Below are 23,222 nucleotides of genomic sequence, written 5' to 3' on the forward strand. Positions count from 1 at the left end.
ATGCAGTCATCCAAGACAGGAAGGAATCTCCCCATAAAAAGTAGGTAATTCTCTTAAGAAGAAAATGATCTGACAACAAAAACACCAAAATGCATGTCATCTGCAATGTTCATGCTTTATTTCATGATGGTAAGTGTTGGCTTGGTTACATTAATTAGTCTTGATTTCAATACATGTTGTATTCAGGGAATTTATTTCTACTGATAATTGCTGTAATGGCAGCAACACAATTTCCATCAAAGTCATGGTAAGAATATTGTTTCATTGAACTATTGATACTATAATTAGGAAAATGTCATAAAATTGAAATAAGATATTAAATAAGGTCAAAAAGCTGAAAAGAGTTACTATCCCCTAGTTCTGGAAAAGGGTTCAGTACCTGTAAAATGTATGCGCAGAACACTCTTCCAAATAGTGCAACCATTTAACAAAACATATTGTGAGGGAAAACCCATCACCTCTTTAGCTGATTAATAGAATTGCACTGTGCCCACAGCACAAAGTTCTATCTCACACTACCTTCATATACACCTTCATACACACACTACATACTACACATTGGTGTAGGAACCAGCTGGTGTATATGGGCTTTATCGTTATATGTTCACTGTAGGAAAACCACTGTATCTCCAGAACTTCCTATGGTAATTGTCTATCTGTATATTTGGCTTTTTTTTTTTTTTTTTGCTTTTCATTTCACATTCCTCAGGATTTTATTTTAGGATTGCACCTTCCTATTCTGTTATCGGTAGTTATGAAACTGAAGTAAAATAGTAAATGCGATTTGATCTTTTATTGAAGTAAATGTAAAATATGTATGTATCTATTGAGGTATAGCATCAACTACTACATCATTCAGCAGATTAAAAAAATAAAATAGGGTGTTACAAATGATTAAAATTAATAGGATGCCCCTCAACTCTGCAAGGGAGTACCTCACCTGGAATACTCAATCCTCACTTGCTGCCAGATAAGCTCATGACAACCATAGATGAACCTCCCCAGATGATCTTAATAAGTATGGAGATTCATATAGAAAGAGGCAGGCTCTCCAACAGACCTAAAGCTCATGTGGAGCTTTATCAGTAATTATCAGTGTTTTGTATTTTGCCTGGAGAGGACCTGGAAGTCAATGCAAAGCAAAACTGTAATACGCTCTCCTTGTGTGCCTCCCAAGACGAACCTGGCTGCTGAGTTTTGTACCAGCTAAAGTTATGGATTAGATACAATGGCAGCCCTGCGTCAAATGTGTTATTATAGTTATATCTGGAAGTTATCAGGATGGACACAACAGTTTTGAGGTCATATTCCAGAAACAGACACAGGGTATCAACCAAAGCGAATGAAAGGTGCTCCTCACCATTTCCTTACTCTGGGAAATCAGAAAGAAATTTGGGTCCACTCCCAAACTGTGTACACTTCCTGCTCCTGGGAGAATATAATCCCATTCAGAACAGGCAGATCTACCATCTCTCTGGACCCTCACCTCCATCCTGGTTAGATTCAGTTTCATTTTATTATCTCTCATGAGACCATCATTGACCAAGGCAAACATTGGGGGTGGGCTACATTATTTCCCAAAGATGAGATAAAATGAGTGTGATTAGCATGCTGATAGTATCCAGCTCCAAATGTCCTCATGATCTCCCCAATTGCTTGTAAATACTGAAAAGCATTGCAGACAGAATGGAACTCTGAAGGACCCCATATAATTTCTAGTTTGAGAAGTAACAGTCTACAAGTGACACTGTCTGGAATCTACATGAGAGAGGGGAATAGAACCACTGCAAAGCCATAGCTCCTATTCCCCAAATTCTCTGGTCATCCAGAAGGATAGCATGGACAATGGTATTGAAAGCTGTTGAAAGGTTAAAAAACACAATGCTCTTTTTGTTGATCCCCAACAAAAATCATCCATCACTCCCACAGAATAAGTTAAAACAATATCCAGACTAGCCTAAATATGAGAGATTTCATTTGCAAAAAAGTAATTGTGATAGAACTCTGGAAAGAAGTGGAAGCACAGGCCAGCCCAGTTACACTCTGAAACAAGTCAGCAGGATGCAAGTTTGTAAAAGGAATAAATGCATGAAAAAACTGCTTCTTTTCTGCAAGTATTGCCACAGCATAGCCCTGCAGATTTTTATCAGATTTGAGCTGGATCTTCTTCTACCTGTACTCCAGCATTCTACCTTGCTGCTTCAGCTCCCACATATGCCACAGAGCCACATTTTAAACAGGTCAGAGAGGGCACTTGAGAGCAATTGGATGGAGGGAGTACAACCATTCTTGTCTTGCTAAACTTCTCAGCAGCTTTTGATACTGTCAATCATAGTACTCTTCAGGATCACCTGCAAAGTTTGGGAATTGGGGTACTGAATTACAATGGTTCCTTTCCTTCCTGAATGGAAGGATCCATTGGTTATTGTTGGGGTCTTGGGTCTCCATTATGGGATGCCTCACGTCAGAGCTTGGTCTTCTCCTATACTCTGTTAAACATCTATATGAAATTTGCTAGTTTGCAGTGAGATATCCCCAGTATGTAGATGATACCTAGCTGAACATCTCCACCCTGAGCTGAATAGGGAATAGGGTGATTGGAGGCTGTAAGGGTCTGGATAAGGAAGATCAGGCTCAGACTCAATAGTAGCAAGATGGGGATTTATTTAGAAGTCCACTGATTCTGGGATTCTACCATTTTTGGCTCTCCAAAGAAAGTAGATGATCTGAAGCTGTATGGAAAAACACCATCTGAAATAGAATTGCTGCTCAACACTGTCCAAATATACAGCCAAGATATTGCAATGGAGTTTGGACTGGACAAATGTGCCACCCTTACCATCAACAGGGGAAAAATAGGGGAAACTGAAGGAATCAATATGCCCAATGGAAATGACATCAAGAGTCTGGATGAAGAAGATCAGTACAAATACCTGGGCATCCTTCAGGCTGGCAACATCAAACACACTGAAGTTAAGAAGAAGGTTAGTAGTGAATACATCAGAAGAGTGAATAAGATTTTAAAGTCCATACCATCAAGGTGATTAACACCTGAGCAATTCCTGTCATTAGATATACAGCTGGAATAGTGGACTGGACTCAAGCAGAATTAAAAGCCCTGGACAGGAAGACCAGAAAAATAATGAAATGAATCATGCCCTTCATCCATGCAGTGATGTTGACAGACTCTAGTTATCAAGGCGCATTGGTGGGCATGAATGTTACAAGTACACCAGACAGTTGAAGAAGAAAAAAGGGCATTGGAAGGATATCTGAAGGACAGTGAAGAAGATGCACTGAAGCTAGTACAGCATGAAGGCTTATTGATCACTGAAGAAACCAAACTGGCCTATAAGAAAGACCAAATGAAGAACAGAAAAGAGACATGACAAGGCAAAGCATTACATGGCCAGTACACAAAAAAACTAGCAGGCAAAGCAGATAACAACAAGACTTGGCAATGGCTAAGAGCAGGAAAGTTGAAGAAAAAGACAGAGGGGCTAATTCTGGCTGCACAAGACCAAGCCTTAAGAACATATGCATATAAAACCAGAATTGAGAAGACAGCAACAGACAGCAAATGCTGCCTCTGCAAAGAAGCTGAAGAAACAGTGGACCACCTAGACAGCTGCTGCAGCAAGATTACATAGACTGATTAGAAACAATGGCATGACAAAGTAGCAACAATAGTGCACTGGAATATCTGCAAGAAATACCACTTGCCTGCAAGCAAGAATTGGTGGGACCACAAAACAAAGTAATAGAAAATGAAGAAGCTAAAGTGCTCTGGGACTTTAGAATTCAAACAGACAAGCACCTGCAACACAACACCCCAGACTGATCAACTGTTGATAAGAAACCCAAAAAGGTCTGGAGAGTGGACATTGCAATACTTGGAGACAGCAGAAAAGAAGAGAAAGAACTGGAGAAAATCACAAAATATAAAGACCTGCAAATAGCAGTGGAACAATTATGGCAAAAGAAAGCAAAGATAGTACCAACAGTAATAGGCACCTTGGGTGCAATTCCAAAACATCTGGAGCACACTTGAACACCATTGGCATTGACAAAATCACCATCATTCAGTTGCAAAATGCAGCTTTACTTGAAACACCTTACATCCTGAGACGATATCTTTAATATTATTAAATTAAGGGATGCCCTAACCACACTGTTGTAGTGCCTGGAGGCTGTGGAGGTCTGGATGAGGAACAACAGGCTTCAGCTGAACCCTGGTAAGACGGAGCTGCTGTGGATTGGAGGCCCCTTTGTATCTGAGAATTTACCATCTTTGGTTTGGGATGGGGTTGCATTGCCCCAAACAGACCTGGTGCATAATGTGGAGGTCCTCCTGGGCTCGCGACTCCTGCTCGAGGAGGAGGTCCTGATCACTGGTATCAGATTTTCTCATTGGTGTCCTAGTAAGCATGCATTGGTCTTATGTATCCCAAACATACCAGCTTCCCATCCATTTCCTCTGCCCTGCTCTACTTATTTTACCATCTATCAGGCAAACTGGATATAACCCCCTGAAGGGGCCATGAAGTTGTCACTTTGGCTGCCAGTTCCCATCCCTCTACCTCTCACAGGAAGCCAGCTCCTCCTAGTTAGCAGCCAGAGCAGCCCCGATCACTACACAAACTAAGGGATATGACACTGGAAGCACTTTTACCTAAGCCAGCTGGCCTTAAATGTATCCAAACACTAACAGGGAAAGGTCTTTAGATGGTTTTGAACTGGTGAGCAATGAAGCCAAGCAAGCTGCAGTCCAGATGATGGAGGAGCAAGGAATGTATCTAAAGTTCAATAAAAAAATCTCAGCTACTTCCCTGGTGTTTCCTGCTGCAGCTCCTGCTTTTTCTATGCTATATTTCCAAGTTTGTCTTCTCACTCAACTGCCTTTTTCTTTTATTTTACTGTTAATACATTATTATAACTTTCAAAATAAAAGGCTTCTGGCATGTGTGCATGCATGCGTGCATGCATAAATACATAAATAAATAAAACAAACAAACAAACAAACAAAAGTAAAGTCTCTTTCAAATCTGGCTTGACTTCTAGGAATATAGGGCTCCTGGACTTCAGCCATATATTTATTCTTGGCAACAGTATAGAAGTGTTTTCCCATTGCTTTTTCAAGATATTTTCAGATTTTTGCATTTAGCCTACAGCCCTGGTATTCCCTGAAGGTCTCCCATAAAAGAACTAACCAGCTTCAGCCCTGCTTAGCTTCCAAACCTGGATGTCTTAGGTCAAACTAGACGTTTAGAGAAATGAACACAATATATGGCCATTTATTTGCTTGGTTTGAAAAAAATAGTTGGAAAATTGTTAAGTAGAAGCCTGGTGAGAATACTAATCCTTTGTTTTTTCTTTTGCTCTAAATCATGTCATTCTTCCCCTACTACCATCATGGGTACACACATACACACACACAGTTGGCCATGTTGACTTAAATATGTGTTTGTTGCAAACATGGACATACAACTCCTGATGCTAACGAGTGGGTATTTAGAGATGAAAAGCAATAGCAGACAAAGCGAACATTTAAAAGCTTCTTTTCTTTTTCCATCAATATTTTAATATTAAAGTGGAGAAGAACAAAGATGAACAGGAAAGAGTGCCTGTGTTTGCATGCAACACCAAATTTATTTTAAAATTAAAGATAATACAAACTTCTATGGCTTATTTATAGAAAGAAATAATATTTTAATAATACATTGTTATGCAGTTTACTTTATGCCAGCCTTTTCACCACAAATACACTATCAAAATCAAATTTCTGTTGTAAAATATTTTCAAAGTTACAGAACTTAATCACATTTCAGCATAATGTATTTAGTATACTCACAACAAATGTGTCTTCTACTTTGGCGATCCCTTTCCCAAATATGGTCCCTAGTTGATCTCCAACGCCAGCCAACAGAAAACCAAAGAGAGGGATTCCCAGTAAGGCATAGATGATACAGAATATTTTTCCACCTTCTGTACGTGGTGAGATGTTCCCAAATCCTAAATTACAAACAACTTGAGCTGTTGATAAATCAGTTAAAGGCATTAAATTACACATCTAATTAGCACTGCAGATAAGGACACTTTTAAAATGTTCCATAGGAATATAAATCCCATTAATTAAAAGATTAATACAGAGATTCTATACTAATTGGATTGCTAAATTCATCTCAAATTGAACTGTACTGGAGGTTCTTCAAAGAATCAATCTCTCTAATACAGCTGGAACAAATAGTGGAAAGGCCCCATTACTCTCTTCAAATTGCAATCACTATAGAGATTTATTCAGGAAGATATTCAATTCATTTCAAAGAGAGAGTTTTGTTATAAGCAATGTTCAGCGTTGTACTGGGTTCTCAGAAAGAGTTGCTAAATAATATGTAGATTGTTAGCTACTGTATAAATTAAGTCTCCAGTACCATCTGCCACACTGTTTCAAGGGTCTTTCAAACCCTCTGTTTTCAGGCTGCTGAGTGGAAGCCTGGATCCATCTATAAGATTTACAGCTTTAACTGCATTTACTGTAGACTGGAAGATCTCCTTCCAACCTCATATTCTATTTTCCTCCCAAAAAATTGTTGTACAAATGACTGCATATCTCTTTTCTGTAAAGGATATGGCTTAAGTGTCAAGAAAGATATTGAGGACAATAATGTGACTTTTCATATATTCCTTGGCACCCTCCAAGCTGCCTACTCTACTGAACTCTTAAAGCATTTTAATTTTAAAAAGAATGGACAACTAGCATGTGGCAAAGGCCAGTCTCCCTGAATTTCCAACAATACCTCTGGCCTCCAGAGAGATTCCAGAGGCATACTTAGAAAATAAAGTGTTGGATGCTTCCAGCCCAATGGTTTGTATGCCTTTTGGTATCCAGATGCTTTGTCTGGCCACATCCACTATAGCAACTATTTTGTGAGAATGCTCACAATATGTCCCCAAACTCCAAATATGCCCCTTGGCCCAAAAAGGTTAGGGAATCACAGAGCTCCTGGAGTCAAAACTACCATATATGATCTTAGTATCATGCTTACTTATCCATCTTCACTATATCTTTTCAAATCAGCAATGGCAATAATCTACAGGTAGTCCTCACTTAATGACCATTCATTTAGCAACCGTTCAAAGTTACAACGGTGCTGAACAAAGGAACTTACAACTGGTCCTTGCACTTACAACTGTCACAGCACCCACACAGTCACATGATCATAATCCGGGCACTTGGCAATCAGCTTGCACTTACAACAGTTGCAGCATCCCAGGGTCATGTGATCGCCATTTGCAACCTTCCCAGCCAGCTTCCAGCAAGCAAAATCAATGGGGAACTGCATGATTCGCTTAACAACTGTGTGATTCGCTTAACAGCTCCAGTGATTTGCTTAATGACCGCAAAAAGGTTGTAAAATCAAGCACAACTCACTTAACAACCACCCCACTTAACAATGAATTTTCCAGTCCCTATTATGGTCATTAAGTGAGGACTACCTATATATTCAATTTCTTTTAGTTTATCCCTCAAAGGATTAACCAATTTTTGACACCATTTGTGTCAACTTCATATTGGTTTATGCAGCATTTTTCTATTGATAGCCAACTGTTTTTTGCTTACAATATTTGTATTCCTCATTCTACAACAGACTCATTGCTGCTATTTCTCTTTATTTCTAGAAAAAAAAATTCCTAAAAATTGTTGTTGTTGTTGCTGCTGTTGTTGTAAATTAATCTAACACCAAAAGCAACTTTTGCTTTTGAGAATCAATATTAAAATGCCTAACTTTGTTTTTTCTTTATTCCATGAAACTGAAAGGCTTTGCTAGTCATCTGGTGTTAACTGCTTCTAGAATTGGTTCATAATCAGTTGCCTGGCTTCATATATCTTATACTAGATATCAGCTATGTACTATGGGATGTCTTTCCTAGGCTTTCCAATGAAAAGTTATAGCATAGAAATAATAGAATAGTGGTGCTGTCCTAGCTATCATATGGCTCATTAGATACTATCTGTAACGATATCTAATTGGGGATTATTGATTTTCAGCCACCTATATTCTTAATTATTCTATATTCAGTAATATTTATAGATTCAGCAACTTCACATATGCTATGGAGTAACAATCTGTTCAAATATTCTTCATCAAATATTCCAGAACTGCCTGTAACAATAAATTGTGCAAATCTCTTTTCCTCATGAATACATACTTTGCAAATCATTCTTCCACTTGAAACATTGAAAGGAAAATACACTTGCTATACTTTCAGTTAAGATTATATAACTTGTTTCTAATAGATTATATATTTCTAAAATATTATTAGTTTGTTTATAGATGTATATAATCCATGTAAATTTTCCTCTAACACAACTGCTTCATCTTTCCATTATAGCATAAAGCTTACTTTGTGTGTGTGTTGTGGGTGTACATGCTCATGCATTCCAGGTGCTTGATCATATGCAACATAAATTCATAGCAAATCATACAACATGAGGCCATCACAATAATCTTAGTAGACTAAACTGATCCCTGAGCTGCCTAGTCCAATGTTCTGTTAATCAGAAAATAGTACAGGATGCATCTGAGAATGGAAAAAAAATGGTTCACAAGTTACAGAAATGCTTAAAAGAGGATATATCAATGATTTTACATGGTTTTTGGTGTAACAATGAAAGCAGTATCCTATGTATTCCTTCCTATGTATACCATAAGTTGTTGGATCAAATATTATACCAGAAGAATGAAAAATGATAGGAAGTTCCCTCTGATGCTTCTGAAGCTCCTTAAGACACTGTCTTTAAACCATGAGGATATATACCTGAGAGAAGGAACTATAATGTTTTTTGGCACTAACAATAATTTCTTTGGCCTCTTATCAGTCTCTCTGCCCACCAGATTTTATTATTTCTGACAGACTGTTTAAATTAAGAACAAACAAACAAAGCAAACTTCTAATCTCTAGAATCAGATTTATCTACAAGAAGATCCCTGAGCCCCACATAAACTCCATAGGCATTCCTGAAAGAAAGAGAAATTCTTTGGGTTGTTTTTTTTTTAATGCCAAACCTCAGAAAAGATAAAGCTGCAAGTTGATTATAAGTATTGGTAGCTGATTAGTGCTGTCTGAGCAAGCAGTACTACCAGAAAGGTTCTATATGAATATCACATGCTGAGACAGGAATCAGATCCTTATCTATCGTTGTTTTTCAATCATTTAGTCACTTCTGACCCTTCATGTCCTGATGGACAGCATTTCATCAGGCTTGTTTGTCAATAATTGTTTCTCTGAGTCCTTGTTTGTGTCTTCAGCAACAGTATCTAACTACCTTTTTTAATTCCTTTCAATTTTTCCAAGCATAAGGGTCTTCTCTAGTGACTCTGGCTTTTTATGTGTCCAAAATATTTGAGCTTAACCTTCATTTCCTGTGCTTCTAGTAAGCAGTCTGAGTTTACTTCATCTAGCATGGAATAACATATTCCTATGGTAGTCCAAGGGGTTCTCAACTATTTTTTCCAACACCATAATTCAAAGACTTCAATTTTTCCCTATTTAGCCTTCCTGACAGTCCAGCTTTCACAGCCATTTTTTATAACTGTGAAAACCATGGCTGATCAATGCATAACTTTGCTCTCAGTGATGCCTTTAATACTTTGTCATAGTCTTTCTCCCAAGTAAAAAAAAAAAAATGTCTCTTCATTTCATGACTGCAGTCACTGTCCCTGAATGTTTGAACTTAGGAAGAGAAAATCTGACTCTACTTCAACTTCTCTCCTGTTTGAATTGCCTGTTGACATAATCTAAGTTTCTTAATACACATACTGAGCAGAAGACCAAGTTTGCACTACCTCCTTTTGCCTTTAACAAGGCATTTCTTAAGTCTTCCTTTCTTCCAGACATTAAAAGTCATATAATCAACCTATCATCAGCATATTTTGTTAATGTTTCATCCAGCCATTTTAATGATGTATGAGTTGGTCTATGATATATGAGAGCCAGTTTGGTGTAGGGGTTAAGGCACCAGGCTAGAAACTAGGAGACCGTGAGTTCTAGTCGCGCCATGAAAGCCAGCTGGGTGACCTTGGGCCAGTCTCTCTCAGCCTTAGGAAGCAGGCAATGGCAAACCACTTCCGAAATCTGGTCAAGAAAATTGCAGGGACTTGTCCAGACAATCACCAGGAGTCAAGACTGACTCAAAGACATACCCCCTCCAAAAAAAGTGTTCTAGTTTTCTAGTCTAGTATTTCTCATGATACATTCTGTGCATAGATTAAATAAATAAGGGGACAGTATTCAACTTTGGCACACTCTTTTCCCACTTTTGAACTATTCAGTTGCTCCATATTCCATTCTAACTGTTGCTTCCAGACCAACATACAGATTCCTCAATGGGCAGATGAGGTAGCCCACTGCAGCCATCTGTTTAAGGCTTTCTACAGTCAAAAATAATTTAATCAATAAAGCAAAAATATCCATTGAATGTTAGCAATGTGATCCTGGGTGCTACTCCATCTTCTGAATCCAACTTGTATGTTTGTGTAGAGGAATAGAGAGATTGAAGAAGGAATGCAAGAACCATTAAGTAAATTAAAATTCAATCCTGGGGAAGAAGATGATTTGAGAAAGAAACTCAAAATAACCCCACCTTGATGGTCTTTGGAATATAAGGGGCAGAGGGATATTCTGGCAGACTTTCAAGATTTTACTATATCCTACAACAGTAAGGTAATGTTTCTGAAATCCATGCTCCATCTATTTCCTGACATGGCCTGCCTCAAGGGCTGACAAATTGGCAGTTCTCATTCCATGCATTATTGAAGTCTGGATTACAAAATTTAAAGCATTATCTTTAGTATGTGGGATAGGGCAATTCAGTAGTTTGAGCATTTTTTAGCTCTAGGCTTTTTTGGTACGAGAATGTGAATTGATCTTTTTTGTTCCCTTCACCACTGCTACGATTTCCATCAATTTTGCCAATTTTCTTAAACTTATTTCTTGTCTTCCCCATTTGATCATTATCCTCAGTTTCACTGGATTATTTATTTAGAACTAGCTCTTCTTGCTGTTTTCTAGAACTCAGTGTTTAGTTGGGCAGATTTTCCTCTGCCTTTCTTCAGCTATTTTCAAAGTATCAAGAGACAGCCATTTTGCCTTCTTTTGTTTTCTGCATTTCTGGATATTTGTATTTGCTTCATCTTTAACGATCTCACAAATTTCAGTCCTGAGATCTTCAGCTTCTATATTTATCAAATCGATTAAATTGGTATTTCACCTTCACTATGTAATCATATGGAATGATGCTGAGGTTGTTATCTGGTTATCTGGTTATTTTGCTTTCTTTAATTTAAGTTTTGTAAACTATTTAGTTTTCTTTAGTTAATTTGCAAACAGGGGGTTGTGATTTGAACCTCAGTTAGCACCAATCCAGGATCTGCTGACTGATTAGAGCTTTTCCATTTTTGCTACAAAGTATATAGTCCATTTGATTTTGGTGTTGTCTGTCTCATGATGTTCATCTATCAAGTCTTTTAGGTTAGAAAATAGTATTTATATAAAAGTCGGATTTTCTTGGCAGAACTCTATTAGTTTGTTTCCTGGTTCAGTTCATACACCATGTCCAAATTTTCCTATTATTCTAGATGCTATTTTACTTCCATCCTTGGCATTCCAGTCTCCTATAATTAATATGATGCCTTTCTTTTTTGTTGTGTTGACAAGGTGCTGCAACTCTCCACGGAACTGTTCAACTTCCACTTCCCCTGCATTTGAGATTGGAGCATAGACTTGGATCATTGTAGACTGGTTTGCCTTGAGCTTGAATTGTTCTATCATTTTTGAGTTGTATTCAAGCACTGATTTTGTTATCTTTTTATTAACAATGATGGCTATTCTGTTTCTTCTATAATTTTCTTTTCCACAGTAGATCTGATGCTTCTCTGATGTGAAGTGACCCACTCCACTTCATTTCAATTCACTACTTCTGTTCTGACAACATCAGGTTTGTCTTGGTTCATGGTTTTGACATTCCTTGTACCAATAGTATACATATTTTGGGAACACTGAACCATCCTTTTGCCTTGGCCACAGTAGTACACTAAACAGCTTCTGACCTTGGGAGCATATCTTCTAGTATCATGTTGACATTGTCCTGGTTCTGAATATACATTTGGTTTTCTTGGCAGAATGCTGAAGTGGGTTTTCATTTCTTTACATAGGGGATCCTATTTACTCTGGCCCCTTTTCTATGATCTGCTGTCATGGGTGGCCCTGCTGGGAATGTACATTCCTAACATAATAGCTCATAGCATCACTGGGATGCACAAGCCCCCTGACTACCACAAAGTAACAGTCTATGAAGGAGTGCCAATTTGTATCTGCGTATAGCCAATGCCTCCCTACAATACATAGCTTTAAATGGGATATTGGGATCATTGCTCTCTGGTTTCACTATTTGTTTGCTATTGATACTTTACACCATCCTGCAACAAAAACAATCTTAAGACAGCTCACTGAAGACAGTATAATAAGCAAGCTAAAAACAGCAGTAGGGAGAATGTTAGAATAACAATATGATACATAAAAATAAACTAAAAACTGAATATTAAACTATGAAGGGTGAAAATTTGCAGATTTCTATGTCCTCAGAACGATTGACTGCCCATAGCAAGTGATGGAATAACCACTTCTTGCTTAAAAAGACCATAGGAGGAACATAAGGCAAATAGTTTCTAGTAATGTGTTCACCACATAAGTGAACAAAAGAACAAATAGGAATTTGGAAAAGTTTCCAATAAATTTTCTAAGTCAGCAGTGTGTATTTGCCTAGGCCGGGAGCCTGACAATGGAATGAAGAGAAATCAAACCGTTCTACTGGTGATACATTAACAAACAAAACATTATTTATTTGTTCATTCATTTATTAGGTTTATAGGCCACCCCAATCTGTTATGACTGTGGATGGCTTACAAAATTCTACAATAAAATACAATAAAATATCATCTAAAAGAGAGTCTGGAGAAAATCAACAATCAATTAATCCACCAAAGCAACCCACAAGAGGTCTATCATGCATTCTGACCAGGGCCTAGGGATAGAGCAGGGTTTTAAGGATTCATTTAAACAGGGCCAGCGTGGGGGTCATACTGATCTCAGGTGGAATGGTGTTCCAAAGAGTATGCACCATACAAAAAGAAATTAAACAGGTAGAACTCTGCAGTCCTGACTGGCAATGCTTTTGGCATTTTGTGTTCCTCCCTAAAAATGCCTTATATTTCAGAAGTACAATGCTTGAAAAAGAGTGTCAAGGAACTGGAACAGCAAGTGGCCATACTTCAGCTCCTTGCCTGGAACAAGGATTAGCTCTGTTATGATCTCCTTCTAGTTAGCAGCATTGGTAGCAACTGTGTCCAGCAAATAAATCACAAGCTTTCTCATCTAGCAAACAGTAACTGTGACAGAAAGAACTTATAGCTGGTTTTCTGGATCATGGTTCAAGATTCCTCAGGTCTTTTATTGAATTTAAGGGTACCTCCATGTATTATACTTAGGACTGCAGTGTAAGACAATGTGTAATGTCAATAAATCAAAGTAAGCATCTTCATACATATATTTTTGAAGTGGTCTCATATCAACACTTGCTCAAATGTGTGAAATATATGAGGACATATACCTATCTTACACTAACACGGTATCACACCATGGAGTTCTTCTAGTGTCACAGCTAGAAGATAAAAAAAGTACCAGACTATAAAATTCTCTGAAATTCATAAAACAGATTTAAACTTGACAGTGAGCCAGAAATAGGATATGTTTTATTCCAGTTTGTGTTATGAGGCTAGGCTATATTGTATTCCTGTTCATTTAAGCACTTTTTAGCTGTTGTGCAATCAATAAGCAGTCCTTTGTTTGAATAGACCGACTAAGGATCACTGCCCACTTCATGAGTTCTGGCTGCAATTCTAGGAAATAACGTTAATCCTGATTTCTAGGAAAGACTTATATTGCTACATGAGCTGCTGACACCAGTTTCTGCCCCCCTCCCCTCAAAATCAGAGTAAGTCAGGTTGGGGAAGGTTATATAATAATGTACATATTGAAAAAGAGACAATTCTATGAAATAATGAAAATGAAAATTTTCCACAGATCCTGTGTATTCTTCCAAAGCCAGCAGCATAGGAATGAAGTTTACTAGAAATGTTCTAATGCAAAAGAAAAGTTACCTGTGAGCTGACACATAGGTTATTCTGAAAGGGTACAAATCATGTTAAAAGAAAAGATGCTGAATAACAAATTGAATTAAAAGTTATTTATTTATTTATTTATGGAATATCCTATTTATTCATGCAATTAATGTGAAAGTGTGACATTATAATAGCCTTCCTAAATATTACTTTTTCAGTTATTAATATACTATCCACTTCTTTACATTATGGTCTCATAAAACTATAACATCATGGAGTTAGAAGTGGCCATTTAGGCCACTGAATCCAACCTCCTCTTCAGTGCATGATTCAGATAAAAGCACCCCAGACAGGTGACTGTCTAGCCTGAAGGGAAATCCATCACCTCTCTGGATAACTGGTTCTGTTGCCAAACTTCTCTTATTGTTAGAGTTTTTTTCCCCTTAATATTCAACCAGAACATATCTCTCTGTAATTTAAATCCATTCTGTGTCCTATACTCTAGAATGAAATAAATCAGGTTTTGACATTCCTCTACATAACATCTGTTCAGATATTTGAACAGTACCATTATATCCTGCCAGTCATGTTTTCTCAAAGTTGTGCACCCCCAGTTCCTTCAATTTCTCATTATAAAACTTAATTCCAAGTCCCCTGATCATTCTGTCTTTCTCTAAATCTATTTCACTTTCTATGAATCTTTCATAAAGTGCAGTGCTTAGAAGTGGACGTGGCATTTGAGATGTGGTCTGATTAAACCACAATAAAGTGGAATGATTACCTCCCCAGATTGGGAAATTATACTTCTGCTGATACAAGGTAAAATTGCATTTGCTTTGTTTGCAGCCATATCACATTGTTGTCTCATATTCAATTTGCAGTCAGAAACTTTTTCACATGTACCGTTACCAAATCAGGTATCTCCCATCCTATACTTATTCATATAATTTTTGTTTCCTAAGTAAAAAACGTTATACTTGTATCAGTTACATTTCATTATATTACTTTCAACTAATTTATCTAACATATCAAGAACATTTGATTTGCAGATTTCAGGGTATTAGCCATTCCACATAATTTTGTAACATCCACTCCTGTTCAGCATCTTGAGGCAAGTGGGTGAAGTTATCTGTCACCAATGGTTCAGGAATCACCAGTCTGCAGATGATATCCAGCTTAATATTTCAATCCCTGGCTGGACAAGCAGTCCTGTGGAAGTCCTGCCCCAGTGCCTGGATGGATAGGAACAGCCTGAGGCTCAACCCTAACAAGACCAAGTGGCTTTTGTTTCAAAAACTTTCTGGTCACAGGGATTTACCATTTTCAGTTCTTAGTGGGGTCACAATTCCTCAAGTAGAACTGAAATTTGGGGATCCTTCTGGACTTCTGACTTTTCCTCAATGAGCAAGTGACAGCCATGGCGTGGAGGTACTGTGCACAAAGCCATCTTGTGCACCAATTACATCCATTCCTGAATCAGGAAGCCCTTCTCATAGTCACTCAAGCCTTAGCAGCCCCTACATGGACTAATGCAACAAGCTCATTTGAAGACCATTTGGACATTACAGCTGGACCAGAATGCAGCTGCATGAGCAACTATGGGTGTTCCTGATTTTGTTCATGTAACATTTCTGCTTCTCTAGCTACACTGGCTATTAGTGGGATTCTAGGTGCTATTCAAGGTGTTGGTGGTCACCTATACAGCTCTACGTGACTTAGGACCTGGTTAGCTATGGAAACATCTTCTCTTGTTGTTTCTGCCTGACCAATAAGATCTGGAAGAGTTGATGCACTCCAAGTCCCAGCTGTAAAGCACTGTCATCTTGTGAGACCTAGGCGGTATGCCTTCTCCATAGCTGCCACAGACCTGTGGACAGCATCCCCCTGAAGTCATATGGCTTTGACCCTGTTGATTTTTCATAAAACTGTGAAAACTTGGATCTTCCAGAAGGTCCTGGGGTAAGGTGTAGTGATTGGTTCCCTGGTAGTCTATTTTGTTTGTCATAATCATTTGAATTGGTCATTCCCCACTTCCCCAATACACGAATAGCATGTATTATGGTCTTCTTAAAATTATTATTATGGTTGGTCGCACAGTCAGCCAGATATTTAAACTGGATTTGGCACTTTTATCCACCTATCGAGTCCTTCCCAAGAATCTGGAATAGGCAGATATTGTGGTTTGATGGTTTGATGGTGTTAAAGGTATCATTGCAGGACCTAAGCTGTTCCAAGTAAAGCTGCCTTTTGCAACTGAGTGATGGAGGTTTTGTCAATGCCGATGGTCTTCAAGTGGTGGTCCAGATGTTTTTGGATTGCACCTAAGAAGCCATTACTATTGGTACTATCTTTGCTTTCTTTTGCCATAGTCATTCTACTGCTATTTGCAGGTCTTTATATTTTGTGATTTTCTCCAGTTCTTTCTCTTCTATTCTGCTGTCTCCAGGTATTGCAATGTCTACTATCTAGCCTTTTTGGGTTTCTTATCAACAGTTGTTAAGTCTGAGATGTTGTGTGGCAGGTGCTTGTCTGTTTGAATTCTAAAGTCCCAGAGCACTTTAGCTTCTTCATTTTCTATTACTTTGTTTTGTGGTCCCACCAATTCTTGCTTGCAGGCAAGTGGTATTTCTTGCAGATATTCCAATGCACTATTGTTGCTACTTTGTCATGCCATTGTTTCTAATCAGTCTATGCAATCTTGCTGCAGCAGCTGTCTAGGTGGTCCACTGTTTCTTCAGCTTCTTTGCAGAGGCGGCATTAGCTGTCTGTTGCTGTCTTCTCAATTCTGGTTTTATATGCATTTGTTCTTAAGGCTTGGTCTTGTGCAGCCAGAATTAGCCCCTCTGTCTCTTTTTTCAACTTTCCTACTCTTAGCCACTGCCAGGTCCTGTTGTTATCTGCTTTGCCTGCTAGTTTTGTGTGTGTGTGTGTGTGTGTGTGTGTACTGCCCATGTAATACTTTGCCTTGCCATGTCTCTTTTCTGTTCTTCATTTGGTCTTTCTTGTAGGCCAGTTTAATCTCTTCAGTATTCAGTAAGCCTTCATGGTATACTAGCTTCAGTGCATCTTCTTCACTGTCCTTCAGATATCCTTCCAATGCCCTTTTTTCTTCTTCAACTGTCTGGTGTGTTGTTGTTGTTGCTGTTGTTGTTATTTCTTTTAAATCCTAACATAATACTGCTTAGAGTTACCTAAGAGGTTGGGACACCATACAGATGATAAATAAATAAATTCTACTTATTATAACTATTACTTATAAATACTAATTATACTTATTATAACACTACTTATAAATAAATTTCACTCACAAGGAAACATTGATAAATACTTCTTGGTATCACTGTCTGAGCTAGACATGTATCCAATTAATTGACATGTTATCCAGTCCACATTTAAACTAATTTACTAATCAAGATTTCATGGAATTCTTTGTCAAATGCGTTGCTGAAGTCAATGATTTCAGGATTTCCATGAACTATTAAGGACCCAACCTGATCTTCTTTTTGGACAGAGTGAGCAGTTTATTTGACTATGCAGATATAGTGGGTATAATGTAGCTTGATTTCAGAAATATCTCCCATGAGATTCTAGTAGAAAATAAAGTAAAATGTGGGTGGTACTATGATGCCATTATATTGGTATAGAGTTGGTTGAATAATCACACTCAGTAAGTGCATATCAGTGGTTCTCTTTCAGCCTAGAAGGAAGTATCAAGTGGTATACTGCAGGGCTCCTTTCCAGGCCCCTGTGCTATTGAACATATTTATAAATTATTTAGATTTGGAGCTAGAAAATGTGATTATCAAATTTGTAGATGAGGCCAATGTGGTGTTCTGCTACTTGGCTTACTCAGAAGAATTTACCTTATTTATATTTTCCTGTGATTAAATACAACTGCCAAATGTATTATGCATCATCTGATTATATATTAGTTCAAATATTTGATAAATATATCTATTATAGTCACCCAACATCTCCATACAATCAGGGTTTCTTAACTCAGAGCCATTCAGAAATATTTCCTGATTCTTAACGATCTCCTTCTATGCCTGTGTGACTGGTTTACTGTAATGAGAAACAGACAGATAGCTTAATCTCAGTACATCCAGTACAGAGCTCTAAGAAACTTAGGCTTGTCCAAAGTATTTCCTGAGATAAGCCAGGATTATCTAATGACTTTATTAGGACTATCAGATCTGGGCTGCAGAAATCCAGATGATCAGCAGATGGATATAAAAAGGTATATAAAACTAACTCTTTGCTGACTTCTGCTGGTCTTTAAGATTTTTGCAAAGTCTGATAACTCAAGACTTTATCAGACTATTTGCATTACAGTATTTTTGCAATGGCATTCATGGTATGTGTCTGTCAAAAAAAGGGTAGGTGGCAGAAGCAGCATTGCAATATAAGCCCCCCCCCTTTGGTATATGTGATGTCAACTTGCAGTGTGACATGTTCTTAGCTATTAAATTTGCTTGCTAATTATAACCGTAACTGTTAAAATGGAAGTGGAACTAAGGACTTCTGTTCCATGAAAGTAAAAAAAAAGAGATTTTAAGATAATAGATACAGTGGTACCTCGGGATACGAACTTAATGCGTTCCCTGACTCTGGGCGTATCCCGAGTTGGTCGTAACCCGACGCAAATTTCCCCATAGGGTTCAATGTAAATCCGGTTAATCCATTCCGCCCTCCGAATTTGGTCGCACCCCGAAGCAAATTTTCCCATAAGGTTCAATGTAATTACCGTTAATCCGTTCTGGCGTCCGCGGATCACGCGTCAGGGGCGGGAGAACGGCCGGGCGCCGCACGGCGCAATGCGAGAAAGGCCGGGCATGGCGCGAGAACGGCTGGGCGCGGTGTGGCGGGAGAATGGGTGGGCACCGCGCGGCGCGGTGGGAAAACGGCCGCAGACCACGTGTCAGGGGCGGAAAAATGGCCGCGGACCACGTGTCAGGGCGGAAAAATGACCGTACCCCAAGGTGGAGTTCATACATCGAGGTAAATTTTTGCGGCCAGAGCTGGTCGTAACCCAAAAGGTTCGTTAGTAGAGGCGTTCGTATCCCGAGGTACCACTGTACTTAATAGATCCAAATGCTACAATCTTTCAGCACCAAAGCTTTTTAAAGAAGAGTAAGAATGAAATTTCTGAAAGAAAAAGGGTAACTGGTTATTTGTGGCAAGTTCTCCTAACTCAACATTAGGAGTAGCAAAATGTTTGTATTCCTGTAAATCCCAGTGTAACAAATTGTTATGTATTTAAAATACAGGTGTTCTTCAGACAATACAAACAAATCACTATTTAAAAAAAAAACTATTTTCTGTAATATCTAATTTTATATTAATTTGTGCTCCAATAAGGATAAAAAAACTAGATATTTTGACTTTACCAATGTCATGATTTGTCAGGATACCTCTAGATTTTCTTCTTCTTTATTTCCATCATAATTTACTTCAATCAATCCAGATACAGGAAAATACAATATATAGGATTCCACATTTCCTAAATATAGCACTGCTGCCCATGTGGTCACATTTAAATGGTAAGACCTACAACATATGATGGTCAGAAATAATTTGGTTGTCAGAAACAAACTGCTGTGCCACCAAAATCTTATTCTCTCTTTATATATTGACAATACAACTGAGTTTTGTCTGGTTGTAAGAGGAACACATCTTTGTCCAAAGGTCAAGGACAACTTCTTCATTAAGGAAACAGGGTCCTGCTACTTCCTGTAAATCATTAAAGCACAGGAAAATTAGGGAAAGAGCAGCAGTACTGGAAGCCAGTAATAGTAAATTTTAATAACTTTTAAATGGCATCAGTGTGTAAAGAAGAAGAGGGCAAGAAAATAAATGTTATTTGGCACAATGCCATTAATCCTTAAAAGCAAGTTTAGTTACGAAGATGGCATATTTATGATTCTGTTAAAGTAGAAAAAAATGTTGACATTTGTCACTTTAAAATGCTTTTTATTCTGTAGTGTGAAAGCTAAAAATATTCTCACATTAAATCAAATATTAAGTTTTGCAAGATCATCACAATTATCAGTGCAATGAGTCTCAAAAAATATTTATACCTTGGCATAATAAAAAAGGAAACACAGCAGAAAATAGGGCTGTGGAGCACTTTGGATTCAAAGGCAAAAAGAGTGTGTTGGAAAATGTAAGGATATCCTAGAGTAGCTCTCTGTACATTTTTAGAGCAGCTTCACCTTGCCACTCAATCCCTGGAAAATATGTGGGTCAAGTCATCCATTATGGAGGGTGGGAAGAAAAATGAAATGCAAGATTTCAACGTTGTTTCTTTATATAGGGCTTGTTCTTGAATTATAGCAGTTGTTGGAATTGCTCAGCTATTGCTTCTATTATTTATCTGTGATTCTGCATTTCTTATGGGTCTGTCTAAATCAGTGTTTCTCAACCTCAGCAACTCAAGGACAAGGACAATTTTTTCATTAAGGAAACAGGGTCTTGCTACTTCCTGTAAATCATTAAAGCACAGGAAAATTAGGGAAAGAGCAGCAGTAAGGGAAGCCAGTAATAATAAATTTTAATAACTTTAAGATGTATGGACTTCAACTCCCAGAATTCCCCAGCCAGCACGTTGGCTTGGGGAATTCTGGGAGTTGAAGTCCATACATCTTAAAGTCGCTGAGGTTGAGAAGCATTGGTCTGAATGGTTCATTCCTATAGAAGCCAATATGTGTAGCTCAAGGCTGAACTGTGGAGTCCTTGGGGTTCTTTGAGCTTGGCTGTTTTCCTGCAAATGTTTCATTACCTGGCTAGGCAACATCTAGCCGGCTAGGTAACATTCTAACACTGAAGGTGGTACCTAGTCAGGTAACGAAACGTTTGCAAGAAAACAACCAAGCTCAGAGAACCCCAAGGACTCCATGGTTCATTCCTGCCTATGTGGTAAAGCCTGAAAGTTAATTGAAAACTGTCTGCTCAAGTTCTTACTTCTTGCTTGTTTCTTTGCAAGCTGATGTAGGAATCAAATGTTGCTATGTATTTAATGGTGGTATTATGATCATGAATATTATATACATAATCTACTGTAATTATCTGACAATACACTTGCAATACAATTCATCTTAGCATGAACCATATTTTGTCAATCATATCTGATGAGGATTTCTTTCCAAATAACTATTACCCATCTCCCAGAGAAGAAAAGTACTAGAAATGGTGCCATTGATGTACCCAAAGAAGAATCAAGCATTTGAGACTGAGGAGCAAGGAACAGTACTCTGAAGGTCCTTCCATGCTGTTTTCTCACGACTGATGATTAATTCTTTATGGAGAATTAAGATAAGAATGCTGCCAAAACCCTGAGCCCCAGATCCCCACCCCCTTTTTCAGCTGTCTTATTTAAATAGCTGGCATGTAACAAATTTTCTAAGAATATTCAAGTGCAATTGAAGAACTAAATTGTCCACTGTAGACTGGCAGTATTTTTGATGTACCACAGGAAGTGAGAACTATTTATTTCTGTTCTCTTTTTAATAATAATTTTATTAAAGTTTTCGAATGCAAAGATAAAAGACCAATACAAACTAAGATGAATAGAAAAAAGAAAAAAGTGCAGAAGAAAAGAAATAAGGAAATAAGGAAAAAATAAGAAAAAAGATATCTAAAGAAATGACTGCCTCCTCCCTTCAGACAAGGATAGACTTCAGTAACACCTTCTCTAATATTTCAGTTAAAAAGTCTCTTCTTCCTATATCTCATCTCTTATCAATAAACAAATTGTAAAAACTCATCATTCACTTCTAATCAGCAAAAGTCCATTAAGAGCTACCAGAAATAACATATATATATATATTAACCTTAATCAAATAAATGCATTTTATATTCCAACTTATCACTTTCCCTAAAAAATAAAGCAAAAGAAATCTCTCCCCATATCTTATCTGTTATCTATAAACAAATCTTTAAAGACTCATCATTCAGTCCTGGTAAAAAAAAAAGTTCCATTAATAGCTACCAGAAACCACAACTTATATATATTAACCCTGGTCAAATAAATCCACGTTATATCCCTTCTGTTTACTTTTAAAAGCTTGATCTTTAATCCTTTCTAATAATGTCTCATAAGCAGATTTCTTATAATTTTCTCTTTGTCTCTTCTCAGAAACTTCTTCACTAGTTTAACATCTCTTGGATTTGTAAATCCAAGATAAGAAAGCTTTCCAACTCACTCTTCTGATTTATTATTTGTATGTCCCCTTTAATTATTAAGACATCAGCCAGTTTCATTGTAAATCCAATGTGGCATCTTTTCCCATATCACTCTTGTAGTCTGGCATTCTTAAATTCATTTTCAGATCCACCTTCAGATCAGAATCAGTCTCTGTCTTGTCCAGTAAAATCTGTTCCTCTTCTGTAGCTTCTGTTAAATCCATTTTTGTAGCAGCTGACAGTCTTAAGAGTAATTTCTGGGTACACTGTTCCCAAATAACCTTGATTTCTTCTATAGTCAAATAGTATTGCTCCATTGTATTAATGGATCTCTTCTCCTTTAATTGTAATATTTAGTTCTCTCTGGTTCCCTCTAGTCAACCTTCAAAGTCCTCTCTTATCATATGTTTATTTTCCAATCAACAAAACTTTCCCACAGGATTTCTTATACTTAATTTCAAAATCTTCATATATATTTTTATAAAATTTTAAACAATCCAGAGGAAATGTTCTTTCAAGTCCTTCTGGCCTCTTAACTTTCCAGAATCAACATATCAGTCCCCCTTTTGCTGTTTTTCACAAATAAAACATTTTCTTTTTAACCCTTAAAATTACATGAAACTTCTTTCATCAAGGATAGAAGGAAACTCTCCTGGCATAATAAAACTTGCCCTTCCGGAGATTCTTAACATCCAAAAAATCACTAACAAGCAATTTCCTAAGGTGATTAAGAGAGGAAGTGGGCCAACCCAGTGTCCTTTTGAAGGTACTGAACCATGGCTTAGGCAAGATGATTTCCCCCGCCCCCAGCTCCCAAAGCTCTAAAACCTGCCAGAGTTTGCTATTTTACATTCTCTT

General features: G+C 37.7%; 1 protein-coding gene across 2 annotated transcripts in view; it reads right to left on the minus strand.

The window, feature by feature from the left end:
* Positions 1-23,222, minus strand: part of KCNK2 (potassium two pore domain channel subfamily K member 2) — a 78,816-nt gene that overhangs the window by 28,236 nt on the left and 27,358 nt on the right. The window contains exon 4 of one of the 2 annotated variants that reach the window (XM_088146703.1): positions 5,852-6,012. In XM_088146703.1, coding sequence (XP_088002829.1) covers positions 5,852-6,012 — 161 coding nt within the window. Of the gene's footprint in view, positions 1-5,851; positions 6,034-23,222 lie in introns of both variants that reach the window. The other variant, XM_088146702.1, reaches the window with a different exon arrangement.

The sequence above is a fragment of the Python bivittatus genome, unplaced genomic scaffold, assembly GCF_059951505.1.
Source record: "Python bivittatus isolate LINGU-HERP-01145 unplaced genomic scaffold, Pbiv_v1 ctg000020_np1212, whole genome shotgun sequence".
Lineage (NCBI taxonomy): Eukaryota > Metazoa > Chordata > Lepidosauria > Squamata > Pythonidae > Python > Python bivittatus.